General features: G+C 35.2%; 3 protein-coding genes, 1 long non-coding RNA gene and 1 other non-coding gene across 7 annotated transcripts; 2 read left to right on the forward strand and 3 right to left on the reverse strand.

Annotated features, from left to right (window-relative positions):
• Positions 1–428: 428 nt before the first annotated feature.
• Positions 429–3,625, reverse strand: LOC125213834 (uncharacterized). 3 transcript variants are annotated; one of them, XR_007175028.2, is made up of 6 exons: positions 3,326–3,625; positions 2,973–3,076; positions 2,619–2,732; positions 1,398–1,481; positions 1,077–1,184; positions 429–827 (listed from the first exon to the last, which is right to left on the reverse strand). XR_007175028.2 is itself a non-coding variant. In XM_048114585.2 (5 exons), exons 1-5 carry the CDS (start codon positions 3,582–3,584, stop codon positions 1,128–1,130), a joined length of 618 nt encoding a protein of 205 aa, XP_047970542.1. In that variant the 5' UTR covers positions 3,585–3,625; the 3' UTR covers positions 938–1,127. The 3 variants fall into 3 exon arrangements, 1 of the variants encoding a protein (XP_047970542.1); XR_007175026.2 differs by having other exon boundaries at positions 429–831; XM_048114585.2 differs by lacking the exon at positions 429–827 and having other exon boundaries at positions 938–1,184.
• A 765-nt stretch (positions 3,626–4,390) lies between these two features.
• Positions 4,391–6,782, forward strand: LOC125212080 (oxidoreductase, 2OG-Fe(II) oxygenase family protein). The gene is made up of 7 exons (XM_048112121.2): positions 4,391–4,579; positions 4,693–4,844; positions 4,929–5,287; positions 5,763–5,901; positions 6,026–6,092; positions 6,188–6,309; positions 6,478–6,782. Exons 1-7 carry the CDS (start codon positions 4,485–4,487, stop codon positions 6,615–6,617), a joined length of 1,074 nt encoding a protein of 357 aa, XP_047968078.1. The 5' UTR covers positions 4,391–4,484; the 3' UTR covers positions 6,618–6,782.
• A 266-nt stretch (positions 6,783–7,048) lies between these two features.
• On the reverse strand, positions 7,049–7,129 carry TRNAL-AAG (transfer RNA leucine (anticodon AAG)). Its single transcript has one exon. It is a non-coding gene; the product is annotated as a tRNA-Leu (tRNA).
• A 1,443-nt stretch (positions 7,130–8,572) lies between these two features.
• Positions 8,573–10,875, forward strand: LOC148930635 (uncharacterized). Its single transcript, XR_016137120.1, has 2 exons — positions 8,573–9,726; positions 9,833–10,875. It is a non-coding gene; the product is annotated as an uncharacterized LOC148930635 (long non-coding RNA).
• Positions 10,185–11,680, reverse strand: LOC125214971 (chlorophyll a-b binding protein, chloroplastic). Its single transcript, XM_048116234.2, has 4 exons — positions 11,522–11,680; positions 11,043–11,263; positions 10,456–10,970; positions 10,185–10,377 (listed from the first exon to the last, which is right to left on the reverse strand). The coding sequence occupies exons 1-4, from the start codon at positions 11,575–11,577 to the stop codon at positions 10,360–10,362; spliced, it is 810 nt and encodes a 269-aa protein (XP_047972191.1). The 5' UTR covers positions 11,578–11,680; the 3' UTR covers positions 10,185–10,359.
• Positions 11,681–14,975: the final 3,295 nt, after the last annotated feature.

Consider the following 14,975-nt stretch of genomic DNA (forward strand, 5'->3'; position numbering starts at 1 on the left):
TTCAATCGAAAATAAAAAAGAAGCTAAACACTCCACATACCATGTTTGTTTGTAAGAAAATTCAATTATGGCTGCTCTGTAAGAAAATCCTTCTTATGCTCACGGCCTTTTCCAATTCGGTCTAGCCGGCCGATCTAGATGACTGTCGGTCCGTGTTATGTTACTGCGTCTAGTTTGGTCGAAGCTTGGTCTCTTGGTGTTCGGAAAGACATTCAGTTGTGTCTCATTCTAACACCAAAGCGTAGTATCAGAGTTTGGCTCTTGTTGTTCCGCATATCATGTTTACTAGAACCATTTTTTTCTTATTGATATACTAATATTACAAGCAAAAACATACTTGCTACGTCTCACTCCAACTGAAACATTTCTTATTCGACGCGAGATTTTATGTAATGTTATTTTGTAAGTTAAGTAGAAAGAGAATATAGTGAGAGTAAGTGATGTTTTTATTTTAAGAGATATATGAGACATCCCAAAGAAAAAAATATAGTATCTCAAGTGGAAAAGAGAGAGTATGGGCTCCCAATATCATGGGATCCAAAGGTCTGGTTAATAAGAGAGACAAGAGTGAATAGAAAAATTTGTTTGAAAAATAAAAACTAAAAAGATTGCTCTGTGGATTTTGAAAGCTGGGGATGGGAAAGATGACACAATTAGGTCAGGCCGATGACAACTTACAACGGCTCGCCTCGAAGAATTGAGTCAGGTAATGGCATGCTCGCACTTGAATGCTTGCAGGCATAGCAAACCACAGCCGAGTGAGCTCTTCTGTGTTGATGTGAAACAGAGACATTCTACGCTTCTATTTTTCATTGCACACAGCGTTCCTTTCTTCAAAAAAATTTCAAAGTTGAATATTCAGTGGATTTACCAAAATTTATAGATGTTACAAAGCCTCAACAACTATATTCCATTGAGGATCCATTTCTCAGCTAAATTACCACATAAAAAACTCACAATCATAAATTACTAATGATTGTCACAAGGTAACTAGCTAAGCCTAATATCAGCTTACGGAGATAGGCGAACATCACAAACGAATATAGTAGGAAAGCCAAAGAAAATAAGAGTTACACCTGCAAGTTTGGATATCCAGCCTTCTATACAGATTCCAACTGAAAATAGTTTTACAAAAAATACTTCATCCTGTCGTCTTGTCTCATAGCATTGTATACCGCTTGTACCTGGACAAACGCAACCCGATCACATAAGATGCATTATATATGTTCCAACGAATAACAAAATATCCATATTTCAATAGCATCTTTCAGTTATAAACTACATAACAGAGTCTTTTGCCCAAATGATTATTTATTCGAGTAATGTTTGTTTGATGTGCACATTTTGACTGCTTAAACTTAACACCATTCCCACCAAGAGAGAGAGAGAGATAATACCTGCTCACTGGAAATAACTTGCACGGGTCCGATGTTTACTGATACGTATTTGCCACCAGATGATATCTTCTGCTTCACTTGACCCTGCACCAGTATATGATAGGATTAAGCGTGTTGGGTTTGCAGTGAAGTTATTTCATTAGCTAACAACGTTGTTGTTAAATTTATTTAATGGTCTGCCATTGCGATTACTTTTACTAGTATCTAATGTGATGAATTGTTCAGAGTTACAGCTATTTTCTGGGGGGAAGAGAGGTATTATATCGTTCTTGTTTTGTATTGTTTCAGTTCAAAATATCAAATGTTTTCTGCCATTGATCTATTGTTCCATAATACAAGTTTTACTCTATGAGAACAATAATGACCTTGGGACCTCACTTTCCAATGATATCCCCTAAGGTAGACCTCTTGTTACGTCTAAATCATCTTCAACGTACGTAACCACCAATCAGAAACGTTGAATCTTCATTTCGTCCCTGAGATGTTAAGAGGATAATGAACTCTAGACAGAGCCAGATTCCAACGTGTTCGTAGATATATTAAATCCTCTACTCACGTGAATCTAACTTCAGCTCACGGTATCCCACTAAATATCTCAAGGATCGCATGTCAAATTACCATCTTAGAGCTTGAGAATAACTGAGATTTCTACACAAATTTAGCTTTCAACTGATCACCTAAGAAAGTAGCTTGAGCAAGGAAAGAAAATCTAATGCAGATACGTCAACCTCTTTGCTGGATATATGTTCTCAATTCAACGGAAAAAGCTTTCTTACTACCGAACTTCACAAACCAGAATGGACTAATGTTTAGAGGTAGAAATCATTATCAATGAAAATTTTGGCAGTATTCAACTCAGAGTCAACACCTCAAAACCAGAAAGCTGTCCTGTCCTTTCTTACACTTCCAAAGATCATTATATTGAATACGAATAATAATCTCATTATCCAGCCAATGACTTAAACCAAATTTCTCACTACCTAAGAACTAATAACCATTTTAGCAGTCAATGGAAATGCTCTGTTGTATTGCAACATAAAATTATTAATACTATTGAACCATAGTAGGTTAGCTCACAAGTTAACTTACAAAAAAAAGAAAAGAAATAACATTTCAAACTTTATCAGGTATCAATGTCTTGAAAAGATCACATAAAATAAGAGCAACCCACAACGGAGTTAAATCAACTAAAGCTCGTATTGTGGGAAAGCACATGCTTACCTCCGGGATTGGCATCTGAAGTACTGATTCAACAGCAACAACCATGGCTTGCACAAAATCATTACCTCCGGTTCCAATTGCCGTGAACCCTCTAACTGTGGGATAAGAGTTCACCTATGACACATACATGTGTGACATCCAATCAGTAAAGATTTTAGATAGCTCAAACAACGTAATAATGGACACTTGAGCCACAACATGTACTTAAAGATTAACTGCAACATCCAATTTAATCAAGGGAAAACAATCCTTTCCATTGCAATATTCATTAGATAAACGGAAATGGTGCATTTAAAAGGCCTATATTTGAACTCAAATGAGCCGCAATGCCGTTGAAAGACTGTACAGCTCTACCTTCTGATCTAGAGCAAGCCACTCATTGGTTGAATCATCAGCAACTGTACCTCCAATTACCACATTAGTAGTTTGCCCCACCCTTCCCTCTGCCTTTGACACTTCTGAAAATTCAAAAAAAAATTAAGTTCACCAAATTCCTTTTTCAAATACAAATGAAACATAACAAAGATTAAGCATCTCACAAAATCCCCATTCATTCAAAATTTCTCACCGCATTTTATTTAACAACAAAATGATTAAACACAATAGGGCAAAACAAACGATTCGCTCAACAAAGATAAATTTTTCAATAGATTATTAATAAACACAAGAATATTGATTGAAAAGTGATTATGCGGAAAAAAGAAAACCTGAGATGGCCTTCAAAACGGCTTCCTGAGGAGGTCCTTGCTCGGAATCGTCGGCTGATGGAGATGAATCCGCTTTGTTCGAGCAATAACGCGAAAAGTGGTAGGTCTTGGAATTTGGTGCTGTTCGGCAACCGCAGCTTGGATTGGATGTAGATATTTTCTTAATTGGCCTAAAACTGGAGAAATTGGTGTGAATGAAGGAGAGAGGCAGCCGAGGTTCGGTTAAGAAGACGGTTCGGAGAGCAATTCTGCACGCCATTTTTGATGATTTTTTTGTGTTCTAGCTCAATCGGATTTTTTTGTTCGTTCTTTTGCTTTTATAGTTGAATATTTTGCTTTTTTTATTACTCCATCATTTTGGATTTTGGATTGCTTAAATGTTAATTACAGTATTACCCTGCATAATTTTTTTATATAGGAGTATAGATTTTTAAGTATTTCAAATTCGTTTATCTTCAACTCATCAATATACTTTAATCCTAATTTTGGCATTTTTCTCAATTATCTTATACCAAAAAATTTCATGTTTCTAAATTTATCAATGTATATTGCGTACATGCATAGAAAATAATAACATAATTGACTAAATGTGTTAAGTGACGTTGTTTAAATAGCCGAATGTTTTGTTCATGTGATATTTTTTATTGGCTAAAACATACTCCACTTACTACATAATTTCTCTCATGACAATTGAAAAAAATATTAAAACTATCATATAATTGCACATTTTTAAAAATTATGGGATAGGCCAAACTTAGTAGTACTACTTCTTTTTTTTGGCTTTTAATCCTTAAAAAATGTAGAAATTTTATGCTTAAATGGTTAATGCATTCCTTTCTTTCAACTCAAATAATAGTCTTTTTCCACGACTTTAACTTTAATTATATATTTTTATCAAATTAATTAAATACTTAAAAAAATACTCGCATGGTAATTTTTTCATACAATGACTATATATTACACTATTGAATTCATAATTCACAGTTTATAATTTAAATTAATTTATAATATAACCCATATACATTACCGTGGCAAGTTTTCATTGGATGAGCATCTACACACCGTAAACTTCATCCCATCTAATTGTTGCTCAGTATTTCTTCTGCAAAACCCTAGAGAAATTTCCCAATTTCAATTTCAGAAACTTCTTCTACTCATAATGTACCGATCAGAGGTTACCACCGATGAATCAGAGCGGACAGCTTTCCGGAAAGCTGAAAAGAAATACAAAATCTATTACGATAACACCAAAAAGTATGAATTCTTAATTTTTAGTTAATTTGCTATGTATCTTAATTCGATTCTGTGAATTATCTGAGAATTTTCTGCTTCGAGTGTAGTTTGATTCGTTTATTTATTGGCATTAGGAAAAAGGTAACGAGACCTGTGGATTTATCAGAGGTCATAGATTTCAAGTCAATTTTAGACGACTATAATTGCAACATTGAGCTTAACGATGGAGTTTCGGTGTTAAATCGTGATTTTGATCGACCTATTTTCTGCTTGGAAAGCCGCCCAGGTATGCTGGCATTTGGTACATGACTTATGAAAGCTTTCCGGTTTATATATTTCTAAAAAGCTCTGATTTTGGTTTCAATTATAGGTTTTTATTTTATTCCTGGCGCCTTGAGTATTGAAGAGCAGCGGCAATGGATAAGGGAGAGTTTGGCCAGCTTTCCTCAACCGCCAAATCGAACAAACCACAATGCAATTTATGGCCCTATAGAGGATTTGTTTGTGTCTGCTAAAGAGCGGAGGGTATTGGTGGAAGTAGAAAGACTTCAGGATGATGTTTGTTCTGAGGTTAATGCCTTGCAGAGTGATGTGTGTGCTCCCCGGTACAAGTTTGTCGAGGAACATGGTGAATTGCGTAGTAAAGATGCGTGCAAATCAGTGCCTGCTTCTGTTTTGCTGCGTAAGTTAAGATGGAGTACTCTTGGCTTGCAATTTGACTGGTCCAAGGTCTTGCTAGAATCCTCTTTTCGATAGTTTTCTCGATTGCTATTGAGTTGTGTGGCTGTGTTGGCTTTATATACCTCTAGAAGATGTTGCCCCTTTTTGCTGTTTAAATCATATGGACAAGGTTTTAGCTTGCAAATTCCGTGCTGAATATTATATATATACATGTGTTATATATCAACTTTGATGTACATCTCCGATTGTATTATCAAACTCGGGGTTAACTCTTGAGCTTCACTAATGGGTTCTGGTCTACCTAATGAAATGTTGAATACGAGTAACCTATTCTCTAGAAAGTCAATGGATTTAAATCTGGCTAATGATGAATAAGCACACATTTCTCTTTGTCCGTTTGTTTTTATTTTCCCAATATTGTTGGTGTTTGTGATCCTATTATGTTGTAGTGTTGATTATGAATCCACACTTTAGTCCATTCTGGATTATTTGGAGCTCATGAAGTAACTCCTATGATGTGTAGCGGAGCTATAACATTTCTCTACCTCATAAGAAGATTCCCGATGCATTGTGCCAGTTGGCGAAACGAATGGCAGCTCCTGCCATGCCCTGTGGTGAAGAATTCCTACCCGAAGCTGCTATCGTGAACTATTTTGGTTCGGGTATGTTCTATACTTATTGGTTTCAATGACAGTGCTAATGTTTAAATCTGTTGTTATTTATTTGTTTAATCCCTTTGAACTTAACAACTCTTCCTTACCCCATGGTGCTATTTTATTCTCTCAGGCGATATGCTTGGTGGGCACCTTGATGACATGGAAAAAGACTGGAGCAAGCCGATTGTAAGCATGAGGTATCTTTCTATCACTTGTTCGGTCTAAAGTAAGTTCTCCTGCTATATAGCATAACCTGAATTCTAACTTTAGAACAATGTTCTTCACAAATTAGCTTGGGCTGCAAAGCTATATTCCTTCTTGGGGGAAAATCAAGGGAAGATACACCAATTGCAATGTTCCTCCGAAGTGGTGATGCCGTTCTTATGGCTGGAGAAGCTAGGGAATGCTTCCATGGTAATACTAGTTCCCATTCTTCTTTTCTTATTGCAGTTGTAACTTGGTTACTCCACTGATGAGTATGTATACTGTTTCTATGGCACTTCTCTGAACTAGAGTTGATTGAGTAACGTTGATGTCGCCTGACAAACTGACTGACTAAATTTCTTGTTTTTCCGACATCAGGTGTTCCTCGTATATTTACCGATGCAGAAAATGCTGACATATCCCATCTTGAAAGCCAGTTTACACAAGAAGATGGTCATGCATATCTGGATTACATTAGGACTTCAAGAATCAACATCAATATCAGACAAGTTTTCTAATTGATGTATCTTTCCATATCCCATCTTGAAAGCCAGTTTACACAAGTAGATGGTGTATCTTTCCATTGAGTGTTGTTACTTCTCTACCTTATTTATGGGCAGATTTTTGGAATTTTTGTATAACTTAGTTTATTTGGGTTAATATAAGATATAGTGGAACATCAATCGTCAACTGCTTATTAGCTATAGTCTTGCTTTTTCTTTGTTGGAAAAGAACCTTTAAAATGCAAATAGATTGTCAAAATAAGACTAAAATAACTGATATTCATTGGAAAGTTATTAGGCAGTAAAGATTAGATTGGATTAGGTAAATGTAAAAGAAAATGTTCTACTAAAACAAGATAAATGTTCTACTAAATGTTTAAAGAAATAACACAAGATAAATGTTAAAAAAATAAAACAAGTATAAGATTCAAAAAATAAATAATCTTTGTTGAGAGTGGGATTTGAACCCACGCCCTTTCGGACCAGAACCTTAATCTGGCGCCTTAGACCAACTCGGCCATCTCAACTTATGATGTTTCTAAGACATTTCAGATACTTATCGATGAATACCCACGTTTTTGTGCCTGTTTTTTCTAGACAAATTGAAAACATTGAGTCTTGGGTTTCAATCTGTAAAGGTATCAATCGCAGATGTTAATGGTGTGTAGCATAAACAATAAGATTGAAAGCGTTACATATATATAGCAAAAGAGTAATTTGTTAAAATTTCACCAATATATTTTTATTTGAATGTAGTCTAGCACTGAAATATAGGAATTAGTACACTGAGAATTGTATTAATGGAGAACTAAATTGAAGAATACTCTTGTCATCACATAGAAAAGATCAAAAGATAGTTATAACACTAAAATCAAGGAATACACTCGTTATAACATATCTAAAACTTTTCATGGCACTAAAATTCACAGACAAAAAGTAGTCTAGCACAGAGATTGAGGAATACAATTATCACAGGCCACCAAAAATTTCAATAAGTCTGTCCAACCGAATTTTGTACAACAAAAAATTGGTTTATTTGAGAAAAAAAGTAATTTATTTATGCATTTAATTAAAAAGTATATACATATATATTGTATAAGGAATGTGCATAGTATTATGGTATTTGAGTATAATTTTTTAAATTTTTTTGAACTATAAAATATAATTAATGCATACTTTAATTCAAATTTGAAAAATAATGAAAATAATTCAAATATAAAAATAAAAAATTGAAAATGAGGCCAAAGACTAATAAATTGTTTTTAATTTGTTAACTAACTATATTTATGATTTTATTATTTAATTAACACATCAAAATAACTAATATAATCTTGTTTTGGTTGTACAAAATTTGGTTGCTTATTATTGCTCCAAAAATTTATATGGCACTTTGGGCTAGAAATGAATAGATCTACTTGAAGCTATGCAAGTTTCAGCTTGATAAAAGTTATGGCTTAAAACCAACTTATTTCAAAAAATCTAATCAAAACACTAAAATCAAGAGATGCAATCGTCATAGCACACCAAAAATCTATCATATCACTAAAACACACGTCATGAAGTATGGTCTAACACAAATATAAAAAATTGCGATCTTGATAGCACACATCAATAAAACTAAACTCACACACAAAATAAGTAGTCCATATGACACTAAATTCAGAAATACATTCATCGTAGCACGCCAAAAATCTATCACACACAAAATTATTCACAAGAAATCTATTTGATAGTAGTAATAAAATTGAAAATCCGTTAGCAGTTAGCACTAAAATCCACACCAAATAATCCAACCTAGCAGTGAAACACGCCGCCACGTCACACTTAAAATCAAAATGAATCACAGAAAAAAACAAGGTAAAATCCACACAAAAAAGTTGAAAGCGCCCAACACCAGCAGCTCCACGCCGATCCTCCACCACCTCCAAAACTCCGACCTTCACGCAACCCCCCCCCCCCCCCCCCCCAATTCAAAATTCAAACCCAACCCATCTCCCAAAATCCCTCCTTTCCCCTTCCCATCTCCTTATTTTACTCACTCATGGGCTCGCCACCGGCCTCAGCGTTTTGGCCGGCGCGGTTCTTGTGAAACAGGCGATGGATCAGACCCCTATGATGGGCCCCGCATGCCGGATGGGCTGCACCAGCTGTGGCGGCTCTGGAAGATATTGCAATAATTTGTGAATTGATCTCTAGTTCCACTTCAGCTATACTGGGATATGGAAATCCGATTTCAAGGGGTCATTTGGTTGTCTTGTTTACTTGTGAGCAAAGGACATCTCTAATCTTATCTCTTGTTCATGTTCGGTTGCTTTTTTTCGCCCGATCTTGGTCTGTCTCAAGATTACATTGTATCTCATGATTATCCATTTTCACTTATGTCATATTGCATCTCACTCTTATTTTGTCTAATGAACATAATGCTGCCTAAATGTATTATCTAGTTTGATTTGTAGTCTTGTTTAAGTTCTTGACTATTGAAAGCTGAGGTATTGTGCATCTTTTACTCATTTATTGTATGTTTTGTTTGAGCTTTGCGCAAGAAAAAAATGCCAAATATGTTGCTTTGTAATGGCGACTCTCTAGAATGGAGAAGACACACAGCAATGACTGTTGGGAATTGCTGTTAGTTTTCTGTTGATGAATCTTTTTGGTGTTTGGGTGGTTAAAGGTTTTTCCTTTTTTCAGAATTTCGGCAATTTTGGTTGTGATACGAGTTCTTTCGGCTGAGGTGTTTGTGGCATTGGAAGATATTGCAATACATTGTGGATTGATTGATCTCTAGTTTACTTCTGTTTTACTCGATATGGATATTAATGTCTAGTTTGATTTCGTGTCTTGTTTTAAGTTCAACTCGGATATGGATATTTTCTGTTGGGAATCTTTTACTCATTTAATTGCATGTGTTGGTTAAATATGTTGCTTTGTAATGGTTGTGACTCTCTCTAGAATGAGGCTTACCTTTATTTTTACTGCCTATATAATCTTATGTGATATTTCTGTGTTATTGGAGCTTTTGTTGTTGGGGTACTCCTCTTCATCTTTTTGCTGAATATTTTCAAAACTGTTGTGTGTCTGATTTCATTGATGAGATCTCTGAAATGTCTGTTTTTTCTGAGTTTAGGTTAGAAATTTATTGTTGTTTAGATCTCTGGTTTCTTTCTTATATAATTGCTGAATTCGCTGATATAACGCATGAAATTCGACAATTGCTGCCTCGTCATTCACAGGTATTTCATGAATTAAAGTCGATGCACACGGCCTCAACTGCCTACTGCCAAAGCCAGATCAGTAGCATTCAAGACCACGAAACCCGGTGTTAACAGGGCTAATTTCTCGCTTCAGGTTAGTGTTTCATTGTTAAGACCTAGGCTTTCCACAACGCAATCTATTATTGTGCATATAATCTTTTATACAGTACCATTGTTGTTGGTTTTGATGCTCGTTTCTAGAATTAGGACGTGTAGCTCAATTTGCGCGCTCTTTTTACTCGGCTTTTATGATTGATTGCCTTTTGTAATCTAGATTCAATAAACTTTCTTCTCTATGCATGAGTATCGGTATGTTTATGGACACGGTGTGTATTTAGGATCTCTCAGATTCATTTGTACACGGCTTAACCCCTTCTCTACACACATAAGGATGTAGCATTACACATCTAAACAATGCAACATTAATTCGAAAAAAAAAAGACAAACTAAGAATATCTTCCTCCCGTTGCTGCTGCTCGATCGAAACAACCACGTTGTTTCGTTCCTTACTTAGGGCTGAAAGACTGCATGTCATAGTAAAACTGTTAGTAGACTGTAAAAGTTTAAATGTTTAATGTTTGAACTTGTAATGTTTCACTCACAGCAAATATGGTGGCGTGGCCGGGATCCGCAAGGTGAGCGAAGAGGTTGTCGATGGGCCCTGTTCCGGTGTAGATATGTTGGAACCATGCTCCCATGACCGCCAGCATTGCCAGCCGTCCGTTCTTGATTTCCTTCGTCCTCAGCTCCTTGAGCTTCGCTGGCGACCCGGTGCCCCACCCGAGAGGGTCGAACCACAGCCCACCGGGGTAGCCAACGTCGGTTCCCGTAAGCTTGTTGTTGGGGAAAATGGGGTCAGTGTTGACAGAGCCAGGCTTGAGGATGTCGGCCCATCTCCTCCCCTCGGCCCAGCCGATGAGAATCAGCTCCACGACGAAGAGCGTGGTCGTGTCGGTGAAGTACTCCTGCTCACCGGCCGTGTACCACGACGGGGTGTTGAGGATGCCGATCTTGGTGAGGAACTCGGGGATGAAAATGCCGGCCGCGCCGAGCATGGCCCATCGGCAGTGGACGAGCTCCGCCTGCGTGTTCCACTTCAAACTCTCCGGGTCGGACGCTGCAAAAAAAAAAAACGGTTCAAAACCCGATTTATGTAATAACCGATTTTTCTAGGCCGGTTCTAATGCACCTAGGCCGAGAGGATCGAAGCCGAAGTCTCCGGGAAGGCTGCCGTCGAGCCACTCGGGAGGGGTGCTCCCGGGGAACCACAACGGTCTGTCGGGATCAGCTGCCGCGTAGACGGCCACGGATCGCTTCCCGGAAGGCGAAGTAACCTTGCTCACTCTCAACTTCCTTCCTCCAAAGAAAGAGGCCTTTGTTGCTCCCACAATTGATCCATTTTTCTGTGAGCTGCAAAGGGCATGTTTGGTTTCTTAGTTTAAACACAATATCTTAATTTGTCATATCAAGTCAAGCAAACAAAATGAGCCCTTAGATACATATGCTAAGGGTCTGTTTGGTTCGTAGTTTTGTATAGAACTTAGTTATAATATCTAATATCTTAACTTATCATATCAAGTAAAGCAAATCAAATGAGGCCTAAGGGTAAATCTAATGATTTTGATTATCTCATGATTCTTGATGATGAGAGGGAATTGGGAGATTTACCTTGGGGAGGAGAAGGCAACAGCAGCAATGGCTGATGAAGCACAAGCAGAGGCCATTTTTCTGTCTTCAGGAATGTGTGTGAAAGAATTGAGGAATAGAGAGTTAAATGTATGGATGAATGGGGCTTATCTAATTAGGATATGAATGTGGAGGTGTGATTGGCTGGTTGAGATGCCATGTGGCCACCACAAAATCTAATGTGACTGCCATTTGGCTGCAAAAATCTAAATTTGTGGTGTTACTCATTCTCACCTATTTCTCATTTGCTGTCACCTTCTATCAAGATTTCCATCTCTATATCTTCTCTATGTATACAATTTTCAACCCTTTTTCTTTTATTAATTGAGCATAACAAATGTGAAGACTTGCAATATTCTTCTTGAAAGAAGAAGGAAACAAAAAACAATAAAAAAACTAACTGTCATGTATGCCTTTGCCGTCTTTTTGGCTTGAGCGTTTTATAATACGTAAAAAAGATTACCGGTCTTGTCGTTTTCTCCGTAGAATTTGAGCATGCCTAATTTGCAACTTTAAATCAGTTATTTAGTTTAAGCACTTTCTTACATGCTCTCATCTGCATTAAGTTTCGGTTCTTTTTTGTAGGAGTACTTCATATTTTAGTTTCCCTATATACTATTACATCCGTCTACTATTAATAATCTTGTTAGTGGACCACATAAGTTTTGATGCAAAAATTGATAGGAAAATAGTTTGGAGAATTGATAATGGAGAGACTTTATTAAGAGATAAACTAACAAAAGAATAGACACAATCCAAAATGGAAAACAAGATTATTGTTTATGGACCGATGAAGTTAATTGACATATGTATCCCATGACTGCATCTACTTGCTGACGATAAAACACAATTTAATTGATACATAATGTATTCTTTTCAACTACTGAATAAATGGAGAATCATTATGGTTCCTCTTGAATATGAGAAAAATAAAAGTATATCTACAGTGATGGCCCCAAGTAAGTAAAAAAAAAAAAAAAAACTTAACTGACATCAAGATCTAATGTTACACGCGGCCCAATTTAGAGTAAAAGCTTTTCATTATTGTTGAACATTGGTAGTGGGCCCAATCATTTTACATATGGGCTTAGGCCCAATGTATAGAGGAATTCCTACTCTTTCAGGTGAAAGATTGGAAACTCTCACTCCCTCGATAATTTATTACCAAATATTCAATGTGGACTATTTTTTAAATTTTTAGAATAAAATAGTGAAAAAAAAAAAAGATTCAACCTATTTACAACAGTTTGACTTTCTAGATATTCAAATATCATGTTCTTTTCGTTATAAAACTAGTCAATATACATTCATCTAAGAGGGAGATACGATAAACATCATTTCTAGAAAAGTATAAAGTGAATTAAATTAATTGGTTTAGTGATCGAAATTCTGTGTCTTTAGTGGTTTTATTAATTTCATTTTATTTTAATTAACATATTTATTATTTTTATCTTAATATCTTAAGTAATTATATCTCAATCTCTTCAGTTCCAAATTATTTCAATTTAAATCAAATTTAAAATAATTGATAAATTGAAAATAGTGAAATACTAGTATAATTGATGAAATTGCTAAACACACAATCAATTTAAAATTAGGTTAAATTAATTCTATCGTCGACCCAATTCATCTAATATATTCAAAATTATGTATACGGTGAAAAGTTGCATATAAATCATTTTCAGCCGTCAAAAGAACTAAATGAATAAGGTTTGACACTTGGTTTTATATGTTGTCACTGAATTAAATTAATAAAGTTGGACACTTGGTTTTATTATGTTGTCACTAAATTAAATTAATAAAGTTGGACACTTGGTTTTAATATGATGTCTCTATTTCATTACACGACTTTGCTTTCTCAACATTCACCGAACTTTTCATTACAATTCATGCATCTTCTAAACTCGTGTTGCCTAAGTAATCAAAAGTTGTCTATTCAAGAACTATTTACTTATATTTATCCAAGTTTTGTATTAATTTATAAGCTTAGTATGATTGCCAACTTATTTTTTTCAACTTTTGGTAAGCCCAACGTGACAACGGAATAACATGGGCCGAATTTAATAGTATTATAATCATATAGTCTAATATTTTATGTGGAATATGTATATACCCATTTAATTTATCCTGTTTTTTTCAACTTAATGACATGATTGTGATAATCCACAACTATTAAATTAAGGAATATTTTTCGTGCATGTTTGATCAATTAAACTGTAGCACTAGCATTGATTGAATTTGCTGGATTAAGAAAATTGAAAGTCTAATGTAAGATATAATTAACAAAGCTTGTTACATATGAAAATAGAATATCTACCTTAATTTGAATAATATGCCTAGCATAGATAATACTACTACACTTTATTGGGGCTCAAATTTAAGCGAAAAGTGTTATAAATATTAATTTTATTATCTATTGCATATCTCACTTCACTAATTTAAAAACAAATCAAAATCATCATGACGTGACTTGGCAACACCAAACTTCTCAACAAATGAAAAAGATAAATATTAAAGCAAATTATATTGACAATATGAGATGATGAGAGTGGATACAATTTCAGTCTTATCCTTATTTTGGAATCTATCATTTCACAAATTCACCCTTAAACAACTTGGTGTGCTAATCAACTTGAGACACTAGTTTTCATGACTAGGAGCTTTTGCTTTTTTAGTCAAGCAACTATCTTAATTTGATATGATCATCTATATGAACTATCCATCGTGCATGCATGCATAAATAAAATATTTATACACATGTACACTAGCATAGTTTATTTTGGTATTTGGAAGAAGTATTCAAGTAGTATTAAATAGACATGCACTAGTAGTTTAATACACGTTTTTGATACTCTCCCCGTTTGCGAATAGGAGTCACATTCCATTCCATCACGAATTTTAAGAAATGTTAAGAAAAGTCGGTGGAAGAAAGTTAGTGGAATATGAGTCTCATTTGTATATAGTATTAGTTTTAAATGATATGTGAGTGGAATGAGTTAGTGGAATGTGATGCCTCTTTATCATTCATAATAATTATGAATCGGGAGTCCTATTCGCGGACGGACCAAAATGAAAAAAATGAAACTCTTATTCACGAACGGAGAGAGTATGTTACAAAACACTCAAATGAAAAAAATAACGAACTACCATTGCATGCAGAAGCAAAACATAATATATAAGCAATTAAAAAATAACGAAAAAAATGTAACAACAAAACAATTATTATTTAAAATCATTACAAAACAAGAAAACAGAATAAAACAGTACAAATAAGCTCGTTATCCCTTAATTCTCATTGATACACTTTTAAGTACTACTCACTTCGTCTCGGCTAAGATGACACATTTCTTAGTCGACACGGGATTTTAGGAGTTGTTTATTGTGATTAATTGGAGAGGGAAATGGTGTGTGAAAATATTAAATGGAGAGAGAAAGA

The sequence above is a fragment of the Salvia hispanica genome, chromosome 3, assembly GCF_029641045.1.
Source record: "Salvia hispanica isolate PSC_SH4W2 chromosome 3, Shi_PSC_v1, whole genome shotgun sequence".
NCBI lineage: Eukaryota > Viridiplantae > Streptophyta > Magnoliopsida > Lamiales > Lamiaceae > Salvia > Salvia hispanica.

Excerpts from the sequence above, each read along its gene's own strand:
- LOC125213834 (XM_048114585.2), bottom strand. The coding sequence starts at position 3,584 with ATGGCGTGCAGAATTGCTCTCCGAACCGTCTTCTTAACCGAACCTCGG. Across the intron at positions 3,077-3,325 it reads CGTTTTGAAGGCCATCTCAG|AAGTGTCAAAGGCAGAGGGA; the intron begins GTTTTCTTTTTT and ends TTGAATTTTCAG. Across the intron at positions 1,482-2,618 it reads TTCAGATGCCAATCCCGGAG|GGTCAAGTGAAGCAGAAGAT; the intron begins GTAAGCATGTGC and ends ATACTGGTGCAG.
- LOC125214971 (XM_048116234.2), bottom strand. The coding sequence starts at position 11,577 with ATGGCCTCTGCTTGTGCTTCATCAGCCATTGCTGCTGTTGCCTTCTCC. Across the intron at positions 11,264-11,521 it reads GTTGCCTTCTCCTCCCCAAG|CTCACAGAAAAATGGATCAA; the intron begins GTAAATCTCCCA and ends TGCCCTTTGCAG. Across the intron at positions 10,971-11,042 it reads CTTCGATCCTCTCGGCCTAG|CGTCCGACCCGGAGAGTTTG; the intron begins GTGCATTAGAAC and ends TTTTTTTTGCAG.
- LOC125212080 (XM_048112121.2), top strand. The coding sequence starts at position 4,485 with ATGTACCGATCAGAGGTTACCACCGATGAATCAGAGCGGACAGCTTTC. Across the intron at positions 4,845-4,928 it reads CTGCTTGGAAAGCCGCCCAG|GTTTTTATTTTATTCCTGGC; the intron begins GTATGCTGGCAT and ends TTTCAATTATAG. Across the intron at positions 5,288-5,762 it reads TGCAATTTGACTGGTCCAAG|CGGAGCTATAACATTTCTCT; the intron begins GTCTTGCTAGAA and ends TATGATGTGTAG.